The sequence below is a fragment of the Camellia sinensis genome, chromosome 1 (genome assembly GCF_055761805.1).
Source record: "Camellia sinensis isolate YWXY chromosome 1, ASM5576180v1, whole genome shotgun sequence".
NCBI classification, from domain to species: Eukaryota; Viridiplantae; Streptophyta; class Magnoliopsida; order Ericales; family Theaceae; genus Camellia; species Camellia sinensis.
Window position 1 is genome coordinate 30786529 of NC_138961.1, and position 21386 is coordinate 30807914.

The following is a 21386-nucleotide window of genomic DNA, read 5'->3' on the forward strand; positions in this document are numbered from 1 at the left end:
GTAAAGAATGAGAGTCTCAAGCGGGAGGGAGAGGGTGTGAGAGATTATAACACATTCGGAGGCGTTTTCTATCAGCTACACGGCGCCGTTTTGAGTAGCACAAAAGGCGACGTTTTTAAAACGCCGTTGAATATTAAAAAAGACGACGTTTAAGAAAACCCCATTATATAAACGCCTTTTAAACCAACATTTCTTGTAGTGATCCCTGATGGGCCTCACAGATCCAGACAAACCCTCCGGTCCAAATTTTGGGTGAGATAGAAACTCGGATTGAAGAGAAGCCTAGCTCTATAAAATTAATAAAAAAAAATACTAAGAAATAAATATAAGAAAAAATATTTACAAAGAAATGGAAAAAGTCGAACAATAACCTACCCAAAAGATGGAAGAACACAATAGAATAACCATCCAATATCAACAACCATGCATAAATTATGTTAGTGTAGATGGGAGTTGTGCTTTATTCATGTAATTCAACCTCTGTGACAATGAGCTCATACACCTGTTCAAATTGAATCCCAATTTCTTCAAGATGATTTAAAAATTCAAACTTATTAATAGCAAACAATGAGTGAGTGCAAGCAAAACCATGCCTGTACACAGTTGGCATGAAACATACTGAATGTTTAAAACTAGAACAACAATTATTCAGACTATTAATTTTGGTACTCTAATAAAACACTAATAACATGGCAAGAAAAAGAAAAGACAAATCAAAATTAAAATATCACATCACAGTAAGTGGGACCTATTGCTAACTCATTAAAATTAGTTTTAGAGCTTGAGAATTAAAGCTCCAAAATATTTTTCAAACTAGAATATGAACAAGATCTCAATTGTGACGAATATCTGTTCCTTTTGTGAATTGGATTAGTACAATTTCAATCCATTATATTATCTCATCATTTCATAGTAATTATAGTTATATAATATTTTTTATATTTAATTTTTAAAAAAATCAATAATTTATTTTTAAGGTTATACTCCTTTTATCAATTTAATTTTAATTTTTTATATAAAAAAGTTTATAAAAAATGTGGACGGGTGTCGTCCACACAATGAAAGGAGGCGCAAAATTCCCTAAACTATGTACCAAATCATTGGGTAAATTGCAATCACACCCCCTGAGTTATGTTTTTATTACAAATACCTCCTTCAGGTTTTGGAAATTACACTGCCATCCCTATTAGAGTTTATCAGGGGAGCTTCTATATGCACACACCATATCCCATTTTCCCACATACTTAATGAGAGAGTGTGTTGGAAAGTTATGTGTGAAGGATGTATATAGAAAGGGAGTGATGTGTGTAAACAGATGCTCCCGTTTATCAGTTGAAACTCTTAACAGAAAAACTAAAATTACCCTTTTACCCTTGTCTCTCATTTTTTTTTTGGGGGTTGGACCCTCCGACCCCCCCCCCCAAAACACCTTTGTCCTCTTGAAGGCATTTTATCAAAACATGAAAGATGCATCATCCTCTCCACAACTACAATTAGTTACCCCACCTCTATGACCTACGCCCACAACCATCAAGATGCATCATCCTCTCCACAACTACAATTAGTTACCCCACCTCCATGACCTACACCTACAACCATCATTGGCTACTCTATCTCTACTATCACATCTATTATCTTCTCGTTGACCCAATCCCAAACCCACGACTCTAACAACGCAACCCACATTCCCCAATTGTGACCTCCAACAACCTAACCCGACCCCCCCCCAAAACACCTTTGTCCTCTTGAAGGCATTTTATCAAACATGAAAGATGCATCATCCTCTCCACAACTACAATTAGTTACCCCACCTCCATGACCTACGCCCACAACCATCAAGATGCATCATCCTCTCCACAACTACAATTAGTTACCCCACCTCCATGACCTACGCCCACAACCATCATTGGCTACTCTATCTCTACCATCACATCCATTATCTTCTCGTTGACCCAATCCCAAACCCACGACTCTAACAATGCAACCCACATTCCCCAATTGTGACCTCCAACAACCTAACCCGACCCACCCCACCACTCGTAGCTGCAACCTCCATATCTTCACTTTCTAAGATGTGATTCTATTTTTCAACAATTGCGCCAAGGATATATAACGAAAAAAACTAGAGTGCAGTGGGATTTTTAGTTTTGGAAATAGTGTGCAAAGTTGAGAGGAATGCATATGAGATGATCTCTCTCTCTCTATCTCTCTCTCTCTATATATATATATATATTCTATCCCTTCTCTTTGTCGCAAAAATTATGATTTGTTAATTGATGGGTGGATACAAAGGTGGCAGTGATAGAGATTGGTGGTATAATAGTGGTGAGCTGTAGCGATTGCAGTAGGATGTTGATGAGTCATGTGCATATCAACTGTTTGATCAAATGACTAAATGACCATTTCAAATTATTATTGTATCCCAATTGCAAGTGGGTGGGGGATGAGAGGTGAAGGTAGTTATTAGAGGTAAGGGGTGGCCAGGTGGGTGGGGTAGGGTACAACTATTCGGCATTTTTGGGAATGATTGGCATGAATGTTAGTTGTGGTGGCTTTTGTGGGGTGCTGTAGTGGCATTTCAGAAATGACATGAAAAATTGGCAATGAGACAGTAGTGTTGGGGGCAATGGAAGATGAGAAATGGTTGTTTCATTGTTTGGGAGTATATGACAATGGCCTCGTTTGGGAAGTGGCTATTTTAGAGGTTTTTTGGCTATTTTAGTAGGCTATTTTAGTTTTTGTATTTGGGAAGATGAGATGGATTTTTAGTTGAGTTGTTGTATTGAAAAGTGTGTTGAAATGATGTTTGAATTTAAAATGACAAATTTATTCCTAAAATTATAATTTTTTAAATTGATGGAAAGGGGCAAAACCGCAATTTCCAACGTGATGTAACAACTTGTCACTTTGACAGTGTAGGCTGTGCCTACACTGTCACGACAGTGCATCTACTTTTTTTTTTTTTTTTTTGAGTTTTGCACCTCCGTCTACTATTCATACTTTTTGGCTTATATTCAAAATGAGGCTACAATAGCCTGAACTTGTCTTTCCCAAACAGCGCCAATGAGTGGTTGTTGTTTGCTATTGGTATGGGAAATGCCCGATAAGTGGTATGTTCTTTTTGAGTTACATTATAAAGATGGTTTTGGTAATGGCATGTCTACGTATATCAAGATTGCAAGACAAATAAATATTGTGTTGGTGAGAAGCATTTGACAAGAGTAAATACGGCATTTTAAGAAATTTAAATGATGAGATAAGCAAAAGGGAGTTTTTTTTTTTGGGTCCAACTTGTCTCAAGTTGAGATCAAGACTGGACCCGTCTAGTTTGGCCTATGGGGCTTATTTTTTGGGCCCATTTTGATAATCCGAACCGTTCAATGTGTAGAACTCGTCGAATACTACATGACTATAAAAAATCACGTTGATCGGATATCAATAGCTATGTGATCAAATCAGTTTTGTATATAAAAAAAAATGAACGGTGAAAAAATTAACGATTGATAAAAAACTGTTTTGTTTACATAACTATCGATATCCGATCAACGTGATTTTTTACAGGCATATAGTACTCGACGAGTTCTACGCATTGAACGGTTCGGATTATCAAAACAGAACTCGTGATGGGCCTCCATGAACCCAACAGCATGGTCCAGTCCGATCTTGGACTGGACCAAAGCCACTGCCTTTTTTTTGTAATGTACCTATCAACCTCAGGAAGGGGACGCATTTTCTAGAACCATAAGGGTTTTAATGTATTAATTTCAAACCCTAAGGGGTGTAGGTGTAATTTCTCCAAAATCATTTAAGAGGGTGACAACTGGGGACCCTTTTGGATCACAACTGGACAGGGAATTGATTCTCTCTATTTTTTGAACAGATGACGACAGATTGAGAGATTCAAACATAAAATAATCATATTTTCAGTAATATTATATTTAAAAAATCAATAAAAAAATAATTCATATGATATATTTTTAATTTCTTTTAATTTTTTTAACAACTTTTTCAAGTAGCTAAACCGTTTGGGAAGATGTTTTGTGGCTAAAATAGTCACAAAAGACAAAATAGGTTATTTTAGCCACAACAAAGAAAACATCGCATCAAACCCATAATCATTACACTCTTCTCTTACAAAAAAAGTCAAAAAAGTCAAAAAAATCTTTCTCAAACCAAACTTTTTAGCCCAGGCTAAAATAATCAAAAAAATTAAAAAGTCAAAAAGTCAACTCACTCCCCAAACCAACCCTAAGCTTGATTGTGGTGGTTGCCAAATAATAATAAAAAAAACAAATATAGTATAATTTTTAGGGATCACAAATATTTTTTAATTTTGTTTTAAAAAAGTACAGTATAATTTTTTCAGAATAATAATTAATGGGTCTAAAATTTAGAATTTCCATCATTCCATGTCTTTTTAAAGAGTAAATTATAAATACATTTCTTAAGATTTAGGGTTGGTTTGGAGTGTACTAAAAAAGTGCACTTTTTGTCTTTTTACGAAAAGATGTGCAGAAAAGTAGAGAGGTGATGTGATGGAAAAAAGATAAAAAGATAAAAAGATGGATTATATAGTAGATGACAAACAAGGCCTAAAAATACAAATTATAGCTTATAGTTTTGAAAATTACATCTCGGCTCCTGAAGTTTATAATTGCTTGACAAATAACTCATTTTATTAATAAATTAATCAATTAACAGTTTTAATGATGTCCGAAATTTATTTCAATTAATAATTTAGATAATTTTATTATTGTATATGAAAGAAATTCGGAATTTCTTTTTGTTTTAGTTAATTTTGTTGAATAAAAAATTCTAACAATAGAGTATTTATAATTTTTCAAACACAATGAGTAATGTGTATTTTAAGTGAACTTTAGGGGGTGCATTTGTCATTTACCCTTTTTAAATTAGATGTTTGCTTAAAATACAAATTGACTCTTCTAATTTAAAAAATTACAAATATCTCAATGTTAGAATTTTTTATTTAATAGAATTAATCAAAAAAAATTAAATTCCTAACCATTTTTCTATACAATAATTAAATTATTTAAATTATTAATTGAAATAAATTTTCAACATTATTAAAAATTATTAATTAATTTAATAATTTATTAGTAAAAGTGACTATTTATTATAAAATTAAAATATCAAAAAACAAGATATAATTTTTACAATTACAAAAAATAATTTGTATTTTAAACAACCTTTAAAAGTGTGTTTATAATTTACCATAAGGCATTGTTTGAAAAAGGCTATTTTTTGTTTTTTGAGTTAAAATCTACAAAAAATATAAAAAAAAAAAATAATGTTAAAATAGCTAATAAAATAAAATAATTATTTTATTTTTTATTTCACAAATATTATATTTAATTATAAAAAAAAAATAATTATCTTTTTAAATATAAATATTTTAATTTATTAAAATAATTAAAAATTAAAATAATTTATTAAAATAATTAACTTTTCAAACTTAGGTCTAACATGGCAGACCACAGATTATTCAAAACAAGGACATGACATTCATCACCAAACGCACTGTTGTCACTGTTGTGAAAGGCAGCAAAGCAAAGCACGGCTGTGATCCGCCCACAGCAGCAGAATCTATGTTCGTTTCGCGAGGATATAGAGAGGGATTTTTTGTGCCCACAATAATAATATTAACAAAAATGATTTGGACCTCTAAAAATAGAGTTTTAATAGAGTATTAATTTGTCTTTTTCTTCTTTTTTTTTTGTCTTTTACTTCACTATTTTTTTTTTTTTTAATAACTGGACAACTCATTAGAACTGTACTGTTCTAATTAGAGCTCCGGAACATGACCCTAACATTAATTGCAATGTACACGTGCTACCTTACAACAGGTGACTCAGGTTTCTCACTGGTACCACTCAACACACGACCGACTCACGTCAATTCAAAGGGCGAGATTCACGAGATAGGTCATGCAAAATTATTTGGTGTTTTCAGGACAATTAACACAACTACTTTGGGAAGGTCTCAAGTTTTACTCTTTCTCCGTTAATTGTTCAAGCAACTGCACATACAATTGATAAAACGGATATTTAAGCTTGGACGGACTGTCCCAATGTTAAAAATGTGAGTTTGAATTGTAAGAAATTTTTTTTTGTGAAGACTCTATATAGATTAAATAATTGTACATTGATAGGGTGGATATTTAAGCTTGGGTGAACTATCCCAATATTAAGGCCTAGTTTGGGAAGACTAAATAAGTGCACTTTTTGACTTTTTATGAAATATGGGTTGGGTTTGGGTTGGGTTTGAGGTGATGTGTTAGAGAGGTGATGTGACTTAAATAAGATGATATGACTTAAATAGGATAGTGACTTTTTGACTTTTTGTCTTTTTTGTCTCATGCCAAACTTGGCCTAAAAGTGTGAGTTTGAATTGTAAGAAGTTTTTTTGTAGGTAAGTTTACATAGATCAAATAATTATACATTGTATCTTGTTAAATAAAGTATGAATATGTCGGGTAGACCAATGAATTGTAATCCATATCGAAACATAAGCAGGTCATGGACACGTTAGTAATAGCACATGATTTTTTATCATGTTGTGTGCACTAAAAGAGCATATGTTAAATTAGAGATTAATTTAGACCTAATTACAATTCCATTATTTAGGATAAGCTAATATAAAATTGGGACGTTATAAATGTATGGTTAAGGTTATCATTCCAACCCTAGCCTCCATGCTAATATGAAATTGGAGCGTTATAAATATACGGTTAAGATCATCATTTCAACCCTAACTTCCATCTCATATTTTCTCATAGGTATGTGAAAGAAAACAATATCATGATTATGGAGTGAAAAACAATATCATGATTATGGAGCGGAAAATAATAATCACCAAAAAATCTACCGCTTAAATTACTTCAATTAATGACGTGAGGTACACAATTATTATTATTTCCTTTTATTGATTTGCCTTGAATCTTAAGATTTAAATTGCTATTGAAATTCCACATGAATTCCCACCTATGATACAAGTCCACGATAAAACCATATAGCACGATCTAAGGGTAACTTTAGGACTTAGCTTCTTAGATTTTGGTCACAAAATGTGATTATAGCCCCTTTTTTTTTTTTTTTTTTTTGTGAAGACAATATAAGACGCTTCAATTTGATATTTATTAATTAAAATAATTGAATTTTAGAATTTTTACTAATGAATACTTTCTTTGTCCCATTTTTTTTGTCCATCTATTCATCCCAAAATATTTGTCCACTTTCTATTTTAAGTAATTTTTTAGATTTTTAAAATTACCCATTATACATGAGTATAAACACATCTTAAAATTTAAAATTAAAAGATATTATGATAAAAATGTTTTAAATTTTAAATTGATGTGTAATGATTGTTTGTCTCCTTAATAAGTTGAATTCTCCAAATGAATTGGGACGAAGGAAGTATGAGTTGTTTTGGGAAGACAGTTAGAAATTAATTTTTAAATTTTTTTTAGTTTTTTTTTTAAAAAAATTAAGTAAAAAAATAGAGAGATAACGTGATTCAAAATAGGTTAAAAGCTGATTTTTAGAGCATCTCTAACGGTTCATAACTTTTTTCACCAAATCTGAGTAAAAAATTTCTGATTTTCTCAATTTGATATGGGTTGTTCCAACGGTGCATCAAAAGGGAAGGGTCGACCAGTAAGGCTAATTTTTTTTTTTTAACCTGTTTGAACCTACCTATTTGAAAGGGAACCGGTCGACCGGTTGGTCAACCGACCGAGCATCTGATTGGCCACGCCCAACGGTAACGCACAGTGAAATACTGAAATCTACAGCGTGTTCTCACTTTGATGAAAATTTTGTTCAATTCTCATTTTGATATCAATTTGGTGAAACCATTGGAGTGAGAAAAAGTAACTTTTTCATCAATTTGATGCCAAGTTTGATGAACCGTTGGAGATGGCCTTAGCTCTTATAGCATTCGTTTGGGAAATAAGTTGATTTTTTGATTTTTTTAATCTGAGTTAAAAAGTCTTGTTTGTGATAAACTTTTAACTTTTATAAAAGAAAAAATAAAATGATTATAATTTAGATGTGATATTTTATTTTATTAACTTTTTAATATATTTTATTTTTTTACGATTATTTTATTCCAACCTCACGAGAAATTCTATTTCTACACACTTACCTACCTTAATGCACACACTTGATGAAACTTTATTTTAATGGCAATTATACTCTAAAGTAAAATGACCCTTAATGGATATAAAAATCCTAGCCAACCCATATCATCTCTCTCTCTCTACCACCAACAACAATAAACAAACCCACAAATTATTTTTGCTTTCTTTCCCTCTCTTTAAAATCAATTCAATTTGTTTCAGTTACAAATCCAATGAAAAACAACAGAGAGGAAAAGGATCTTGAATGGTTCATCGTTAACAACAATAAGACCAATTCTACTCGAAAAATCAGTATTGAATGATCAAAACTTAATTTTCTGACGATTTGAGAGGCTTCTATGACTTGTCGTTGTTTTCATAGGTGTGACTTGTCGTTGTCTTCATGGATAAACAAAATTAATATGTAATCAAAATTCAACAAAACATAGAAACAATACCAATTTATTATAGAAACAGAAAATCCAAAATTAAATCTAGCATAGAAAGTCTACAGAGCTATCTATACCACTACATCAAGTGCAAACACACACATATATCGTTATATAAATGGATTTAAGAAAACCAACCCAAAAGCAGAATTCAAAATCTAATCAATTGGAGTAAGTAACCCATAGAGAAATCATAAGGGCAAGCGATGAATTCAGAATTAGTAAACAAATGGGAGAGTTGGGTAAAACGTGTGTACAAACCCAACGGGTTGTGGCATTGTGGTAAGGCCTTGGGGTTTAAACCCCAAGGTCACAAGTTCAATTTCCCTCTTGGGCCAATCTCTTGGACGAAGCACTGTTGGTTAGGAGGTTGGACCTCAAGGATGCCTAATCAGCTACTTGGTGTGGGTTTAATGCTCCCCCGCTGTGCGAGTCCTGACTTAATCGAAGCTTGCCTTGGGAGGTCGGGACAAGCTTCCAAGTTATAGTCTCTTACTCGGAACGGACAACAGGACACCCTGGTGATCTCCTCATGGGGCGCTGCCTTGGACCTGTGGGAGGGTGCTTCCAGGTTATAGTCTCTTACTCGGAACGGACAACAGGACACCCTGGTGATCTCCTCATGGGGCGCTGCCTTGGACCTGCGAGAGGGTGCTTCCAGGTTATAGTCTCTTACTCGGAACGGACAACAGGACACCATGGTGATCTCCTCATGGGGCGCTGCCTTGGACTGGCGGGAGGGTGGGAGGATTTCCCTGTGACAAAAAAAAAAAAAAAAACGTGTGTACAATATTTCAGTTGATGGTTATAATTGGAATATGTGATGTGTGGAATGAGACAAATAATATCTAATTAAATTCATAACTGTATATATTGACAAATAATGTGTACTGAAATAAATAAGCGTATGGAAATAGAATTATTCCAACCTCACATGTCAAACGAAAATCATAATTGGGCCGACACATATATTTGCCTCCTAATCACCTAATAATTTTCCGAAATTCACACTCTGCATGCCAACTATTTTGGAGGGAAGTGAGTGGTTGGTGTTGTCGACTGCACGGGGCCGCTGGGTATTCCGGTCCTTTTCTTCTTTACATGCTTTACGAGGACCTATCTGCTCCCTTTGTCCAACCCTGTTTTTTTGGGATTTTTTTTGTTTTGTTATTTTTTCTCTAAAACTTAATGTTGATTTAAAATTCTGAATGAAACAAATATATGATTCGTTTGGGAAATTGATTGATTTTTTGATTTTTTAATTTTTTTTAATTATTTTAACTTGAGATTAAAAAGTCTAATTTGGAAAACACTTTAGGTTTTTTTGACTTTTTTATGAGAGAAAGAATGTAATGATTATAAGTTAGATGCAATGTTTTGTCTTATTAGATTAAAAAGCTTATTTTATTTTTTGTGACTAAAATAATCAAAAAAGTCCCAACTTTTGCTTTCTAAACGAAGCCTATATATTCCTAGTTCAAATATATACATACATAGTGTGTTGACAATTATCTTGTTTTTTTGGCAAATTTCATTTTTGTTGTGTTTTTTCAATAGCAAAGGCTAAATGCTTGCATGGTCTAAAAATGAGAAAGTTAGATAGAGTTTGGTTTATTTTTTAAAATTAAATTTTGTTTTAAATTATGATCTGAATGAAGCATGTAAATAAAATATATTTTTAAAATACAATTTAAAATTACTTTCAAAATTATTTTTTTATTATTAATAAATTAATCAATTACTTTTTTTCTTCCATCTCTTCGCTCCTCTCACATTCTCTCATATTTCTCTTAATTGAAGAAATTGAAAAAATTACAAATTATCCCAAAATTATTTCCAAAACTCATAATCAAATAATTTTTTTTTTTAAATTATTATTCAAAAACTCAAAATTCAAAATATAATTTTACACTTACATCATGATTCTAAAATTAAATCATAGTGAAAACAATTTTATATTTTGTAGTACAAAACATGTTCATATGCTCAGCATTCTTTTCAATTCTTTTATAAATTTCCCATCTGTCTCCCAACACCTTATCCAATCCAATTTTTTTATATGCTTAGAGAAGAATTGTGAGTTGTGTGCAACTTCATTGCTTGAAATTATGGCGCTGTTTGAAAAGGAAAGGCTGAGATGGAAATAGTCAATATGATAGAAACATTAATAAGTACATACAAAGAAAAAAATCCAATATGACAGAACTAGTTAATAAGTACATACAAAGAAAAAATCCAATATGATAGAAATAGTTAGTAAGTACATAGAAATAAAAAAAAACCATCATGTAACTTTGCAAAATCTGAGAATAAATTGCCAAATGATGCTTTTGTCCCTATGATTCAGTAGGAGTTGCTTGCATTTCTGTGAAAGAGTACTGTCCCGTCATCCCCTACTATGCTTGGGAATAACATCGTTATTGTAGAGGCATTTTAGTCATTTATCATTTTAATGTCATTTTAAACACATTTTTTAATATAAAAATAAAAAAAAAGAAAAAAAACCGACCCATATTTTCAAACACAAAAATTAACTTACTGACTTATTTGAATCACATCATCTTTTTATTTTTTTTACACAATTTTTCAAAAAAAAAAAAATCAATAAGTTAATTTTATTTTTATTTTTCAAAACAAGCCTAAAATAGCTTACTAAAATAGCAAAAAATGTAACCTATTCCCAAACAGATCCTATAGTGATTCTTTTAAAAAATGAGAAAAGAAAACATTAAAAAAGAAATAAAAGCCATAAACCATTTTTCAAGTTTAATTTTTTACTTTTTTTTTTTCGTCTTCATCGCCATTTTCTTTTAATAATAGTATGTTTTAACAAAAAAATTATTAAATAAATGGTGAAGAAGAGAGTGGGACTGGAAAAACTGGAAAAGGCTAGTGGTGGGATTTGGGATTTGGGTTGACAACCGACGGGGTAGTTGATGATTCGAGATGGACAAAAAAAACAAAAGGACATTTTTTTTCCCCTCATTTCACTTATGTTACATTTTTAAAAAAAAAATTAAACTGAAATACAATTATTTTCACATTTATCATTTATTTGATTTAAAAAAGGTCAACTTGTTTGGTTCCTCTTTTTTAAAAAGACTTTTAAAAAAATTTTATTTTTTTATTTTCCATATTTTTTTGTTTTTACTATTTTTTTTAATATTTTAAACATTTTTTTAAAACTTTTTAGACACACCTAACATAAATATACCTAAAAAAATAAAAAAATTACAAAAAAATCTTTTAAAAATTTACTAAATACCAAAAATATAAAAAACTATGAAAATTTAGTACATTTTTTATATTTTTATGTATTTATTATTTTTTTAAAATATTTTTTTACACTTTTTTTACTTTTTAAATATATTTAAGTGAGGTACATTTAAAAAATTAAAAAAATATTTTAAATTTTAAAAATATTCATTAAAAACAAAAAAAAAATACGAAAATTAAAAAATTTAATTTTTAAAAAATTTAATTTAAAAAACTCAAATCAAAGGCACAAGGTTTGTTATCAAATATAGTACTCCTGTATAAAATTGAAAAATAAAAAATAAAAAGCAAAACAAAAAAAAGACAGTTTGGAAAAAAACTCAAAAAAAAAACAGCGCCCCAAGGCGGCTGTACAAGTGTCAGACTGGCACTCGGACATTTACAGTCAAAATTTAAAATAAAGATTTTTATCCAATGTAGTCCATCTCCATTACACATCCATACACTGGACATTATAGAGCCTCCATCCACCGTTCATCAGCACCATCATTTCCAAACTACACTTCAAATGCAAATCAAGCCGTCCTTCTCCTTCAACATAACCCTTTAGTAATTGCTGACTACAGCATAATGGTACAACATTTCACATCTCCCAATTTCTGTATCATCAAACCACAGTGTCCGATCAATGGGCCACCCCTAACATTAAACTCACGAGGTAGACCATGGATTGGACAATGTGGGTCCATGATACAGCGTATCAAAACACTATCTTAACATTTTAAATTTCCAAACCAAGTCGTTGACTTGCAAGATCACACCTAACCTCAGCCAATCCAACCCTTGATTTTTCAAGATCAAATTCCATCCACACGTTTTGCTGATGATGGTGTCCAATCACATAGGCCTCTATACCTAGAAGATCAGAGTTTCCAAATGTAAAGCAATACACTGAATCACTCCCTCTCACCATACCCGGTACCCGGTACAATAACCGCTCGTACGATACGCTCATTTCGGCGCCCCGAAACATCAGCGTCACGGGCGGTAACAGAGGCAAGCTGGTTCGGGTCAACTCGACCCGGTAACACAAATCCATTGCTCCTTGAAATACAAAGTTCGGGTCTTCGAAAACTCTCAACACCCCTTTTGTCTGTTGCATAAACTCGTTCTTCAGAGCGGTGTAAACCGGCCCGAGAAGGAAAGTGAACTGGGTGCCCGAGTCAACCATGGTTTGACCCGCACCGGTGTGGTCCGGTACGAAAACCGATTTGGGTAGTTGCAGGACTTTACCCGAGACCCGTATTCCCTCTAATTGAACCGAATAAGCGACCCGGTCGAAGTAGGGTAAAGGGGTCGAGATTTGAACCAAGGGTGTGTAGTTCAAGGGTCGGAGCCACGAAAAACTCGCCTCCCCGAAGAGTAGAATACCCGACGAGTCACGGCCCGATATGCAGTACGAGAACTTGGGAAAACCCATTTGGCTGACGAAAGATAAGGAGCCCCGGTTCATCCCAATCAACCCGGTTGTCTTCGAGTCTTCGTCCGGGGTTGAGCTCGACCCGGAATCCATGCACCCGAATACCATTCCAGGCAGAGCCGACCCGCCGACCCGGAATGTGTCTCCAGCGAGGTTGCCTTCGACGGAGGAGGCGTCGGCGTAGGAGAGGACGGCGTGGCAAAGTTTCTTCGGGTCGCATGAAACTGGTAAGGTGAAGTCCCGGGTTCGGGTCCTGCAGGTGGGGGAGGAACAGGGTACGGGCGAATAGGAGGTGGAGCGAACCGGGTCGAATACGGTGGGTGTGGTTTGGGTCCGCTTGCAGTGGAGCCAGGAGAGCTCGCTGCCTGTGTCGAGCACCATGGTAACATTCTGGGGCGGCGATCCGACGGCGAGAGAGACAGTGAGAGAGACGTTATGGTGGAAAGAGAGCTTGTTGGGTGGTCTAAGAATCAACCCAGATGAGATTGCTTTGGTTTTGAGTGGTAAAATGACTGTTTTTGTTGTTGAACATAGACATAGATTTGATTGAATGAATATAAAAAGGATGAGGAATTGAAGATGAAGAGAGGCCATGGAGAGAGAGTTGAATGGGAATGGAAGGTTTGATGAATTTATATGTAGATTATAAGAGAGGGACTATGTGTTATGCGTTTGGGGAACTTTGGTTGAGTGGTCCATGAGAGAATGCAATATATACAAGCAAAGGAGGGTTTAGAGGAATGGATGTTGGTGCAATTTGCCCTCCAAAGTTTGGGGTGGTCCTACTAAAGGGTTCCCTTATTACGAATAAAGGCAGGGGAGGGAGCCATCAAAGTGGTAGTGATTCAAGTCAGGGGGTGTCCTTCTCAATTTTAGTTTGGTGACAAGCCAACAACAATATGATTAGAGCTATACAGTTTATCAGAGTTGTTTATAATTTATTAATTTATAATGTCTTATATTTTTTGAAAATTGTTTAGCTAGAGTGTGGACAATAAACGAGTCCAGATTATTGAAATTTAATTCAAAAATTTAAGGTGCTTTAAGAATTATTTATGTTCGGTTTGTTTATCTTTCGAAGGAATCACAAATGAATTTTAATTAAATAGCAATTACGATTCAAACTTGGTCAATTTTTTATAGTGTACACAAGGCCAACCCAATTCATAATGAAGGCTAAAGCAAAATCTCAATCTGACTCTTTCTGGTCATAGAAAATTCTATCTCTAAATTGTTTATTCTCAATTATAATGCACCTTTTTGTGGATAATTTTTATAAATTAATAGAAATTTATAAATATATAAAAATGTCATACTATTACAGTCTTAACACAAGTGTATTCAAATAAGTATGAATTTTTGTTATTAATTCTTTGTTTAAAAGTTAGTTTTTTTTGACTTCTAATATCTTTTAAGTCATATCATCTCTCTACTTTTTTCATACTTTTTTTTAAAAAAAAAATCATAAAAAAATCTATAAGTTAACTTTTAACTTACTTTTCAAAACATCCTTTTAGATAAAACATGAACATGAAAGGTTATCAATGCATTAGTACTAAAAAAAATCAACAATGATTCATGTACATAATTTTTTTTCCCTCCATGATCCCTTCCGAGATTCGGAGGGAAAAAAAATTATGTACATGAATTATTAATCTAAAAATATAAATATAGGCTTATTTATCATATTATATAAAGTATATAATTTATTTAATATGAATGTTTTACTTGTTTTTATTATAAGAATGCCCTTCCTAACAAAAACATTTTTTTGGTTAAGGAGTTAACATAAATAAAAAAAAATTGATGTTGAACTTACAACAATATTTAGGGGATTTTTTTTTTTAAATGTCCTTAATATTAAGATTTTATAAGATAAATGACATACAATATTTACTAGTTAAGGTCCCTTAACATTTTCATAGAGAAAATTCGACTCATAAATTTCACTCGCCTCAGAGAAATTTCATTCCCGACATAGAGAAATTTTAATTTTCACAGAGAAATTTCATCGAAGGATCTTAGTTAATAAAAAAAACATCTTCAATCTCTCCTACTATACAAAATTGGAGAATGATGTTTCTCTAATTTTCTCTAATATCTAATTAATGTTGAATGGTTTTTTCTCATTCGTCAAATTATTCAAAATTACTAATAATTTTCCTCATTCATCAAACTATCTTTTAATTATCAAACTATCAAAAAATTTGAAAGTGAAACTATAAATATATCGCGTATGCACTATAGTCTAAAAATTGGTACCGAAATTAGATCCCTACAACATTATTGCTCTTGCTGGTAATAATCCAAACTAGCTGGGCTAACTCAATTGTACACTTATGTCTAAGAAGTTAGGGGTCAATCTTTGTTAAATGCAAATATTTTTAATTTATTAAACGCTTTATTGCATTGTTAATTTTATTCTTTATTATGGATTCTTTGTTAGACTGGTTGTTGAATTATGATTGTTCAAATGCAATTTTTTTTTTTTCTATATTGTAAGTAATCTCCTACTGATTGATTGAAAAAAAAAAAAAAAGAGAGAAAAAAAAAAAAAGAAAGAAGAGAATTTCAAATCAGTGTATAAGTTAAAAATAATTATAAATTAATGACAACTTTATCAATATTAATAATTATAATTTTAATTTTATTTTTTTTTCACACGTAATATTTTTTTGCAGTTACACCTGTCGTAATAATTTAAAAAAAATAAAAAATAAAAAATAAAAAATCCCCAAATCAACAAACTATTACCAGATGTTCCCCTTTGCATCAAATCCAAAGATTTATCTCAAGTATTAGGTTCTCATTACATCAAATCCAAAGACGTGTCTCCAAGTATTGGGTTCTCTTGAAAGCAGTGTGGAGTGTTGGTATTGGGTTCTCTTGAAAGCAGTGTTCTACCCTTTAAAACACGGAAAATGTTATGAATATTAGAGTTAATTTGAGATGTTTTAAAAAAGTCTATTTTTTAATTTATTGATTTATATAGATTGGATTTAAGTTAGGTTTGATGTGATGTGTTAGAGAGATGATGTAATTTAAATAAGATGACGTGACTTAAATATGATAGTGACTTTTTGACTTTTTGTATTATTTAATTTAGGAAGCTTTTTTGATAAATCCATTTTCTAAGAGTTTTATTCCTTCCAACCCATATTCTTTTTTACTATTCCATTAGGTCCAATTTGAGATAAGAAGACCAAAATACCCTCTTCATCTACTTATGTCCAATTTAGTTCACATTATTTTCTTATGTTTCAATAAGTCCTATGGGTGACATAATTACCAAAATACCCTTAATGTGAATGTTTACACCGTCAATATAAATGTTTATATCGTTAATGTGTAAGGTCCCGGCTCATGTCAATCCTCGTGGGTGCCCGGAAAAATTCGAGTTAGGCCGAGCCGGCCCACAAGCCAAAAAAATAAGCCCGACCTGGCCCGTTGATAATATGAATATTCACATTGACAAGTTAACATTCACATTAACAGGAGTGTAAAATTGGCCTGCGGCCCGTGGGCGGCCCGAAACTAGCCCGTCGCCTAGGGCGGGCCCGAGCCGGCCTGCTCACAATATGAATATTCACATTGATATGTTAACATTAACATTAACATTGACAAGAGTGTAAAATTGGCCCATGACCCGTGGGCAGCCCGAAGCCCGGGCCCGGCCCGTTGACAATGTGAATATTTACATTGACATGTTAACATTCACATTGATAAGAGTGTAAAATTAGTCCGCGGCCTGTGGCCGGCCCGAAACCCGCCTGCGGCTCGTGGGCTGCCCTGGGCGAGCCCGGCCCGACCCATTGATAATGCAAATACATTGGCATGTTAACATTCACATTGATAAGAGTATAAAATTAGCCCGCGCCCCGTGGCTGCCTGAAACTAGCCCACGGCCTGTGGGCGGCCCGGGGTGGGCCCGACCCGGCCTGTTGACAATGTGAATATTCACATTAACATATTAACATTCACATTGATAAGAGTGTAAAATTGACTCGCGTCCCATGGGCGGCCCAAGGCGAGCCCGGTTCGGCCCGTTGACAATGTGAATATTCACATTGACATATTAATATTCACATTGATAGGAGTGTAAAATTGACCCATGGCCCGTGGGCGGCCCGAAGCCCGCCCGCTGCCCAGGGCGGACCGGGCCCGTTGACAACGTGAATATTCACATTGACATGTTAACATTCACATTGATAAGAGTGTAACATTAGCCCGTGCCCCGTGGCTACCCGAAACACGCCCACAGTCCATGGGCAGCTCGAGGCGGGCCCAATCCGGCCTGTTGACAATGTGAATATTCACATTGACATGTTAACATTCACATTGATAAGAGTGTAAAATTGACTCGCGTCCCATGGGGGCCCGAAACCCGTGGGTGGCCCAGGTTTGGGTCCGAGCCTACCCCGGGCCGCGGGCGAGCTTCGGGCAGCGGACAAGTTTTACACTTCTATCAATGTTAATGTTAACACGTCAATGTGAATATTCACATTGTCACGGGTCGGGCCAAGCCCGCCTCGGGCTGCGATTGGGCTTCGGGCCGCCCACGGGCTGCGGGTTAATTTTATACTCTTATCAATGTGAATGTTAACATGTCAATGTGAATATTCACATTGTCAACGGGCCAGGGCCGGACTGCCCACGGGTCACGGGCCAATTATACACTCTTATCAATGTGAATGTTAACATGTCAATGTGAATATTCGCATTGTCAACAGGCCAAGCCGGGCCCGCCCCGGGCCGTGGACGGGTTTCGGGTAGCCACGGGGCGCGGGCTAATTTTACACTCCTATCAATGTTCATGTTAACATGTCAATGTGAATATTCACATTGTCACGGGTTGGGCCAAGCCCGCCTCGGGCTGCGGTCGGGCTTCGGGCCGCCCACGGGCTGCGGGCCAATTTTACACTCTTATCAATGTGAATGTTAACATGTCAATGTGAATATTCACATTGTCAACGGGCCGGGCCGGGCCCGTCCTGGGCAGCAGGCGGGCTTTTGGCCGTCCATGGGCCGCGGGCCAATTTTATACTCTTATTAATGTGAATATTAACATGTCAATGTGAATATTCACATTGTCAACGGGCCGGACCGGGCCCGACCCGGGCCGCCCATGGGCCGCGGGCGGGTTTCGCGTCACCACGGGACGGGGGCCAATTTTACACTCCTATTAATGTGAATGTTAACATGACAATGTGAATATTCACATTTTCAACGGGCCGGGCTGGGCCCGCCTTGGGCTGCTGTCTAGTTTTATACTCTTATCAATGTGAATGTTAACATATCAATGTGAACATTCACATTGTCAACAGGCCGGGCCGGGCCTGCCCACGGGCCGTGGGCGGGTTTTGGGCAGCTACGAGGCGCGGGCTAATTTTACACTCTTATCAATGTGAATGTTAACATGTCAATGTGAATATTTACATTGTCAACGGGCCGGGCCGGGCCCGCCTCGTGCTGCGGGCGGGCTTTTGGCCGTCCATGGACCGCGGCCTAATTTTATACTCTTATCAATGTGAATATTCACATTGTCAACGGGTCGGACCAGGCCTGCCCCGGGCCGCCCATGGGCCGCGGGCGGGTTTCGCGCGCGCCACAGGACGAGGGCCAATTTTACACTCCTATCAATGTGAATTTTAACATGTTAATGTGAATATTCACATTGTCAACGGGCCGGGCCTGCCCTGGCTCTCGGGCGGGTTTCGGGCCGTCCACGGGCCAATTTACATTCCTATAAATGTGAATTTTAAAATATGAATGTTCACATCATTAAATTGCTAATCGTTGAAAAAATATTTATAAGGGTATCAAAATTAAATGTAAAGGCATAAGTGTCTAAGAAAATAGTGTAAATCAAGAAAATGGACTTTATGGAATAAAACTATACATACATGGGACTAAATGAGTTAAAAAATTCCTTCATGGACTTCTTAGGTTAAAACACTTCTAAATTGGACTTATCAATAAAAATCCCTTTAATTGTATGCCAAACTAACCCTTAAATAATTTATCAAATATTTTATTAAATCTTTTATATAAGTGTTGAATTCACACAAATCTATACTATATATGAAGTAAAAGGGGGTTTTTAACCCCAAACCTTGTAGGAGCTCCAATCTCCCAATCTAAATTTCTTGATTTTTTGATTTAAAAAAAAAATCTTAGCATTTATTAGCATCTCTCAACTTCCAAGTCTTACCTTCATAATAACACTTTAATCTACTAAGAACAAGCATAAAAAAAAATTCTTTGAAATCCAACACATATGAATTTCTTGAAAAGTCCAAACACATATGATTATTATCCCTCATAATAACACTTTAATGCATTAAGAACAAGCATAATTTTTTTTTTCAAAAGTCCAACACATATGATTATTATCAAAATATTAAACTTTAATATAATATAATAAATAAAAAAAGATATTTAATTCCTTGAAAAGTCCAACACATATAATTATTATCAAAATATTAAACTTTAATATAATATAAAAAAAAAAGAAAACATTTAAAAAAAAAATTTAAAAATCACAATTATCATATATACATAATTATAAATATAATCCGTACATAATACGAGTGATATGTCAGTTTATATGTATATAAATTTCACACTTACATAAAAAATTTAATAAAATATTTGATAAATTATTTAAATTTCTAACATTAGTCTTAAAAAACCATGGTTGCTTGCTCCATTTGAAGCAATTAATGCCATAGGTGAAGTGTGGAAAGACACTTGCCTTTTGAGTTAACCGACATGCGCTTTTCATAAAGGATGGGACTTGCATCCAGTCGATCATCTAGATTGGAGATTTCAGTCTGGTTCATTGGATCTATTTTTAAGTGTCTTTTCGTTAATTCAAACGGTTTACATTTTAAAATTTGTTAAATATATTATTTTTATAAAAAATTATATCGATCGGATAACGGATATTATGTATTTAGATAATTTTTTTTTATAAATTGTTAATTTTTTGACTGTTCATTTTTTCTAAACAAAAGTGATTCGAATATATAGTATCCGTTATTCGATCGACGTGGTTTTTTCATAAAAAAAATATACTCAATAAATTTTAAAATATGAACGATTATAATTATCAAAAAAAAAAAAAAAAGTGCCTAAAAATAGATCCAGTAAGCCAAACTGAACCAGACTAAGCTAGATGTGGATCGGAGACAGCCCGAACCCTCTCATAAAAGTAGAAAAATGAATACATCAAAACCAGGAACAAGATTCATTGGTAACCACAAAAAAAGTCCATTGTTTAGACATCAATAAGTTTATAGAATTAGGTAAAGGAAAACGCTTTGAAACTTTAATTTTTAAGTTCTAAAATCATCTTTAATAAGTTGGTAGGTGTCTCATCTATTTGATCTTAGTTTTTTTTTTTCCCCTCTTTTTGGGCCATGTCATAATTGTTCTATTAGAGCATCAAAATTGGTATTCTGAATCATTGTTGAAGGAAAACAAATTAATAGATAATTTTTTGAGTAAAGTACAACAATTTTTTTTTTCCAAATTTTAAGTATTTTTAAAAATAAATCTAGAATTTTTAATTTTATTAATTTAAACTCTAATATTTTGATTTTTCAATATAAATATTTGTCTATTTTCGTTAAGTAAAAAATTGACAAAGAATAATATTATTATCATTAAACTCAATATTTTTGACTTTTTTGAGTTTAATAATTAAAATACTATAGTTTAAATTGATAAAATTCAAAATTTAAGGTTTATTTTGTTAAAAGACTCCTTAGAGTTTTTTTTTTTTTTTTTTGATTTTTTTCCAATTTTTTTGAGATATGAGTTCCATTAATAAATCTTATAAAATTTGTTCATTTATATGTTTTCGGTGTTAAATTATGTATTTCTAACACTATTGTTGGAGATGGAACATCCTTTGTTTTTTTTTTTAAAAGTTGTGAACACTATTTAATAAATTGTGGTACTATATGCACTAATTAGTATATTAACTAGTATACCAATACTAGTTATGACATTATTATTGATCCAACTTATTAATCACATTACAAATACTAAAAATCATTGATACATATAGTATTATTTTGATGCTACATATATCAATTAG

At 33.6% G+C, this 21386-nt stretch overlaps 1 protein-coding gene across 1 annotated transcript; it reads right to left on the bottom strand.

Moving 5' to 3' along the window:
* Positions 1-12253: 12253 nt before the first annotated feature.
* On the bottom strand, positions 12254-14316 carry LOC114279969 (aspartic proteinase PCS1). The gene has a single exon (XM_028222272.2). The coding sequence runs from the start codon at positions 13874-13876 to the stop codon at positions 12584-12586; it is 1293 nt and encodes a 430-aa protein (XP_028078073.2). The 5' UTR covers positions 13877-14316; the 3' UTR covers positions 12254-12583.
* Positions 14317-21386: the final 7070 nt, after the last annotated feature.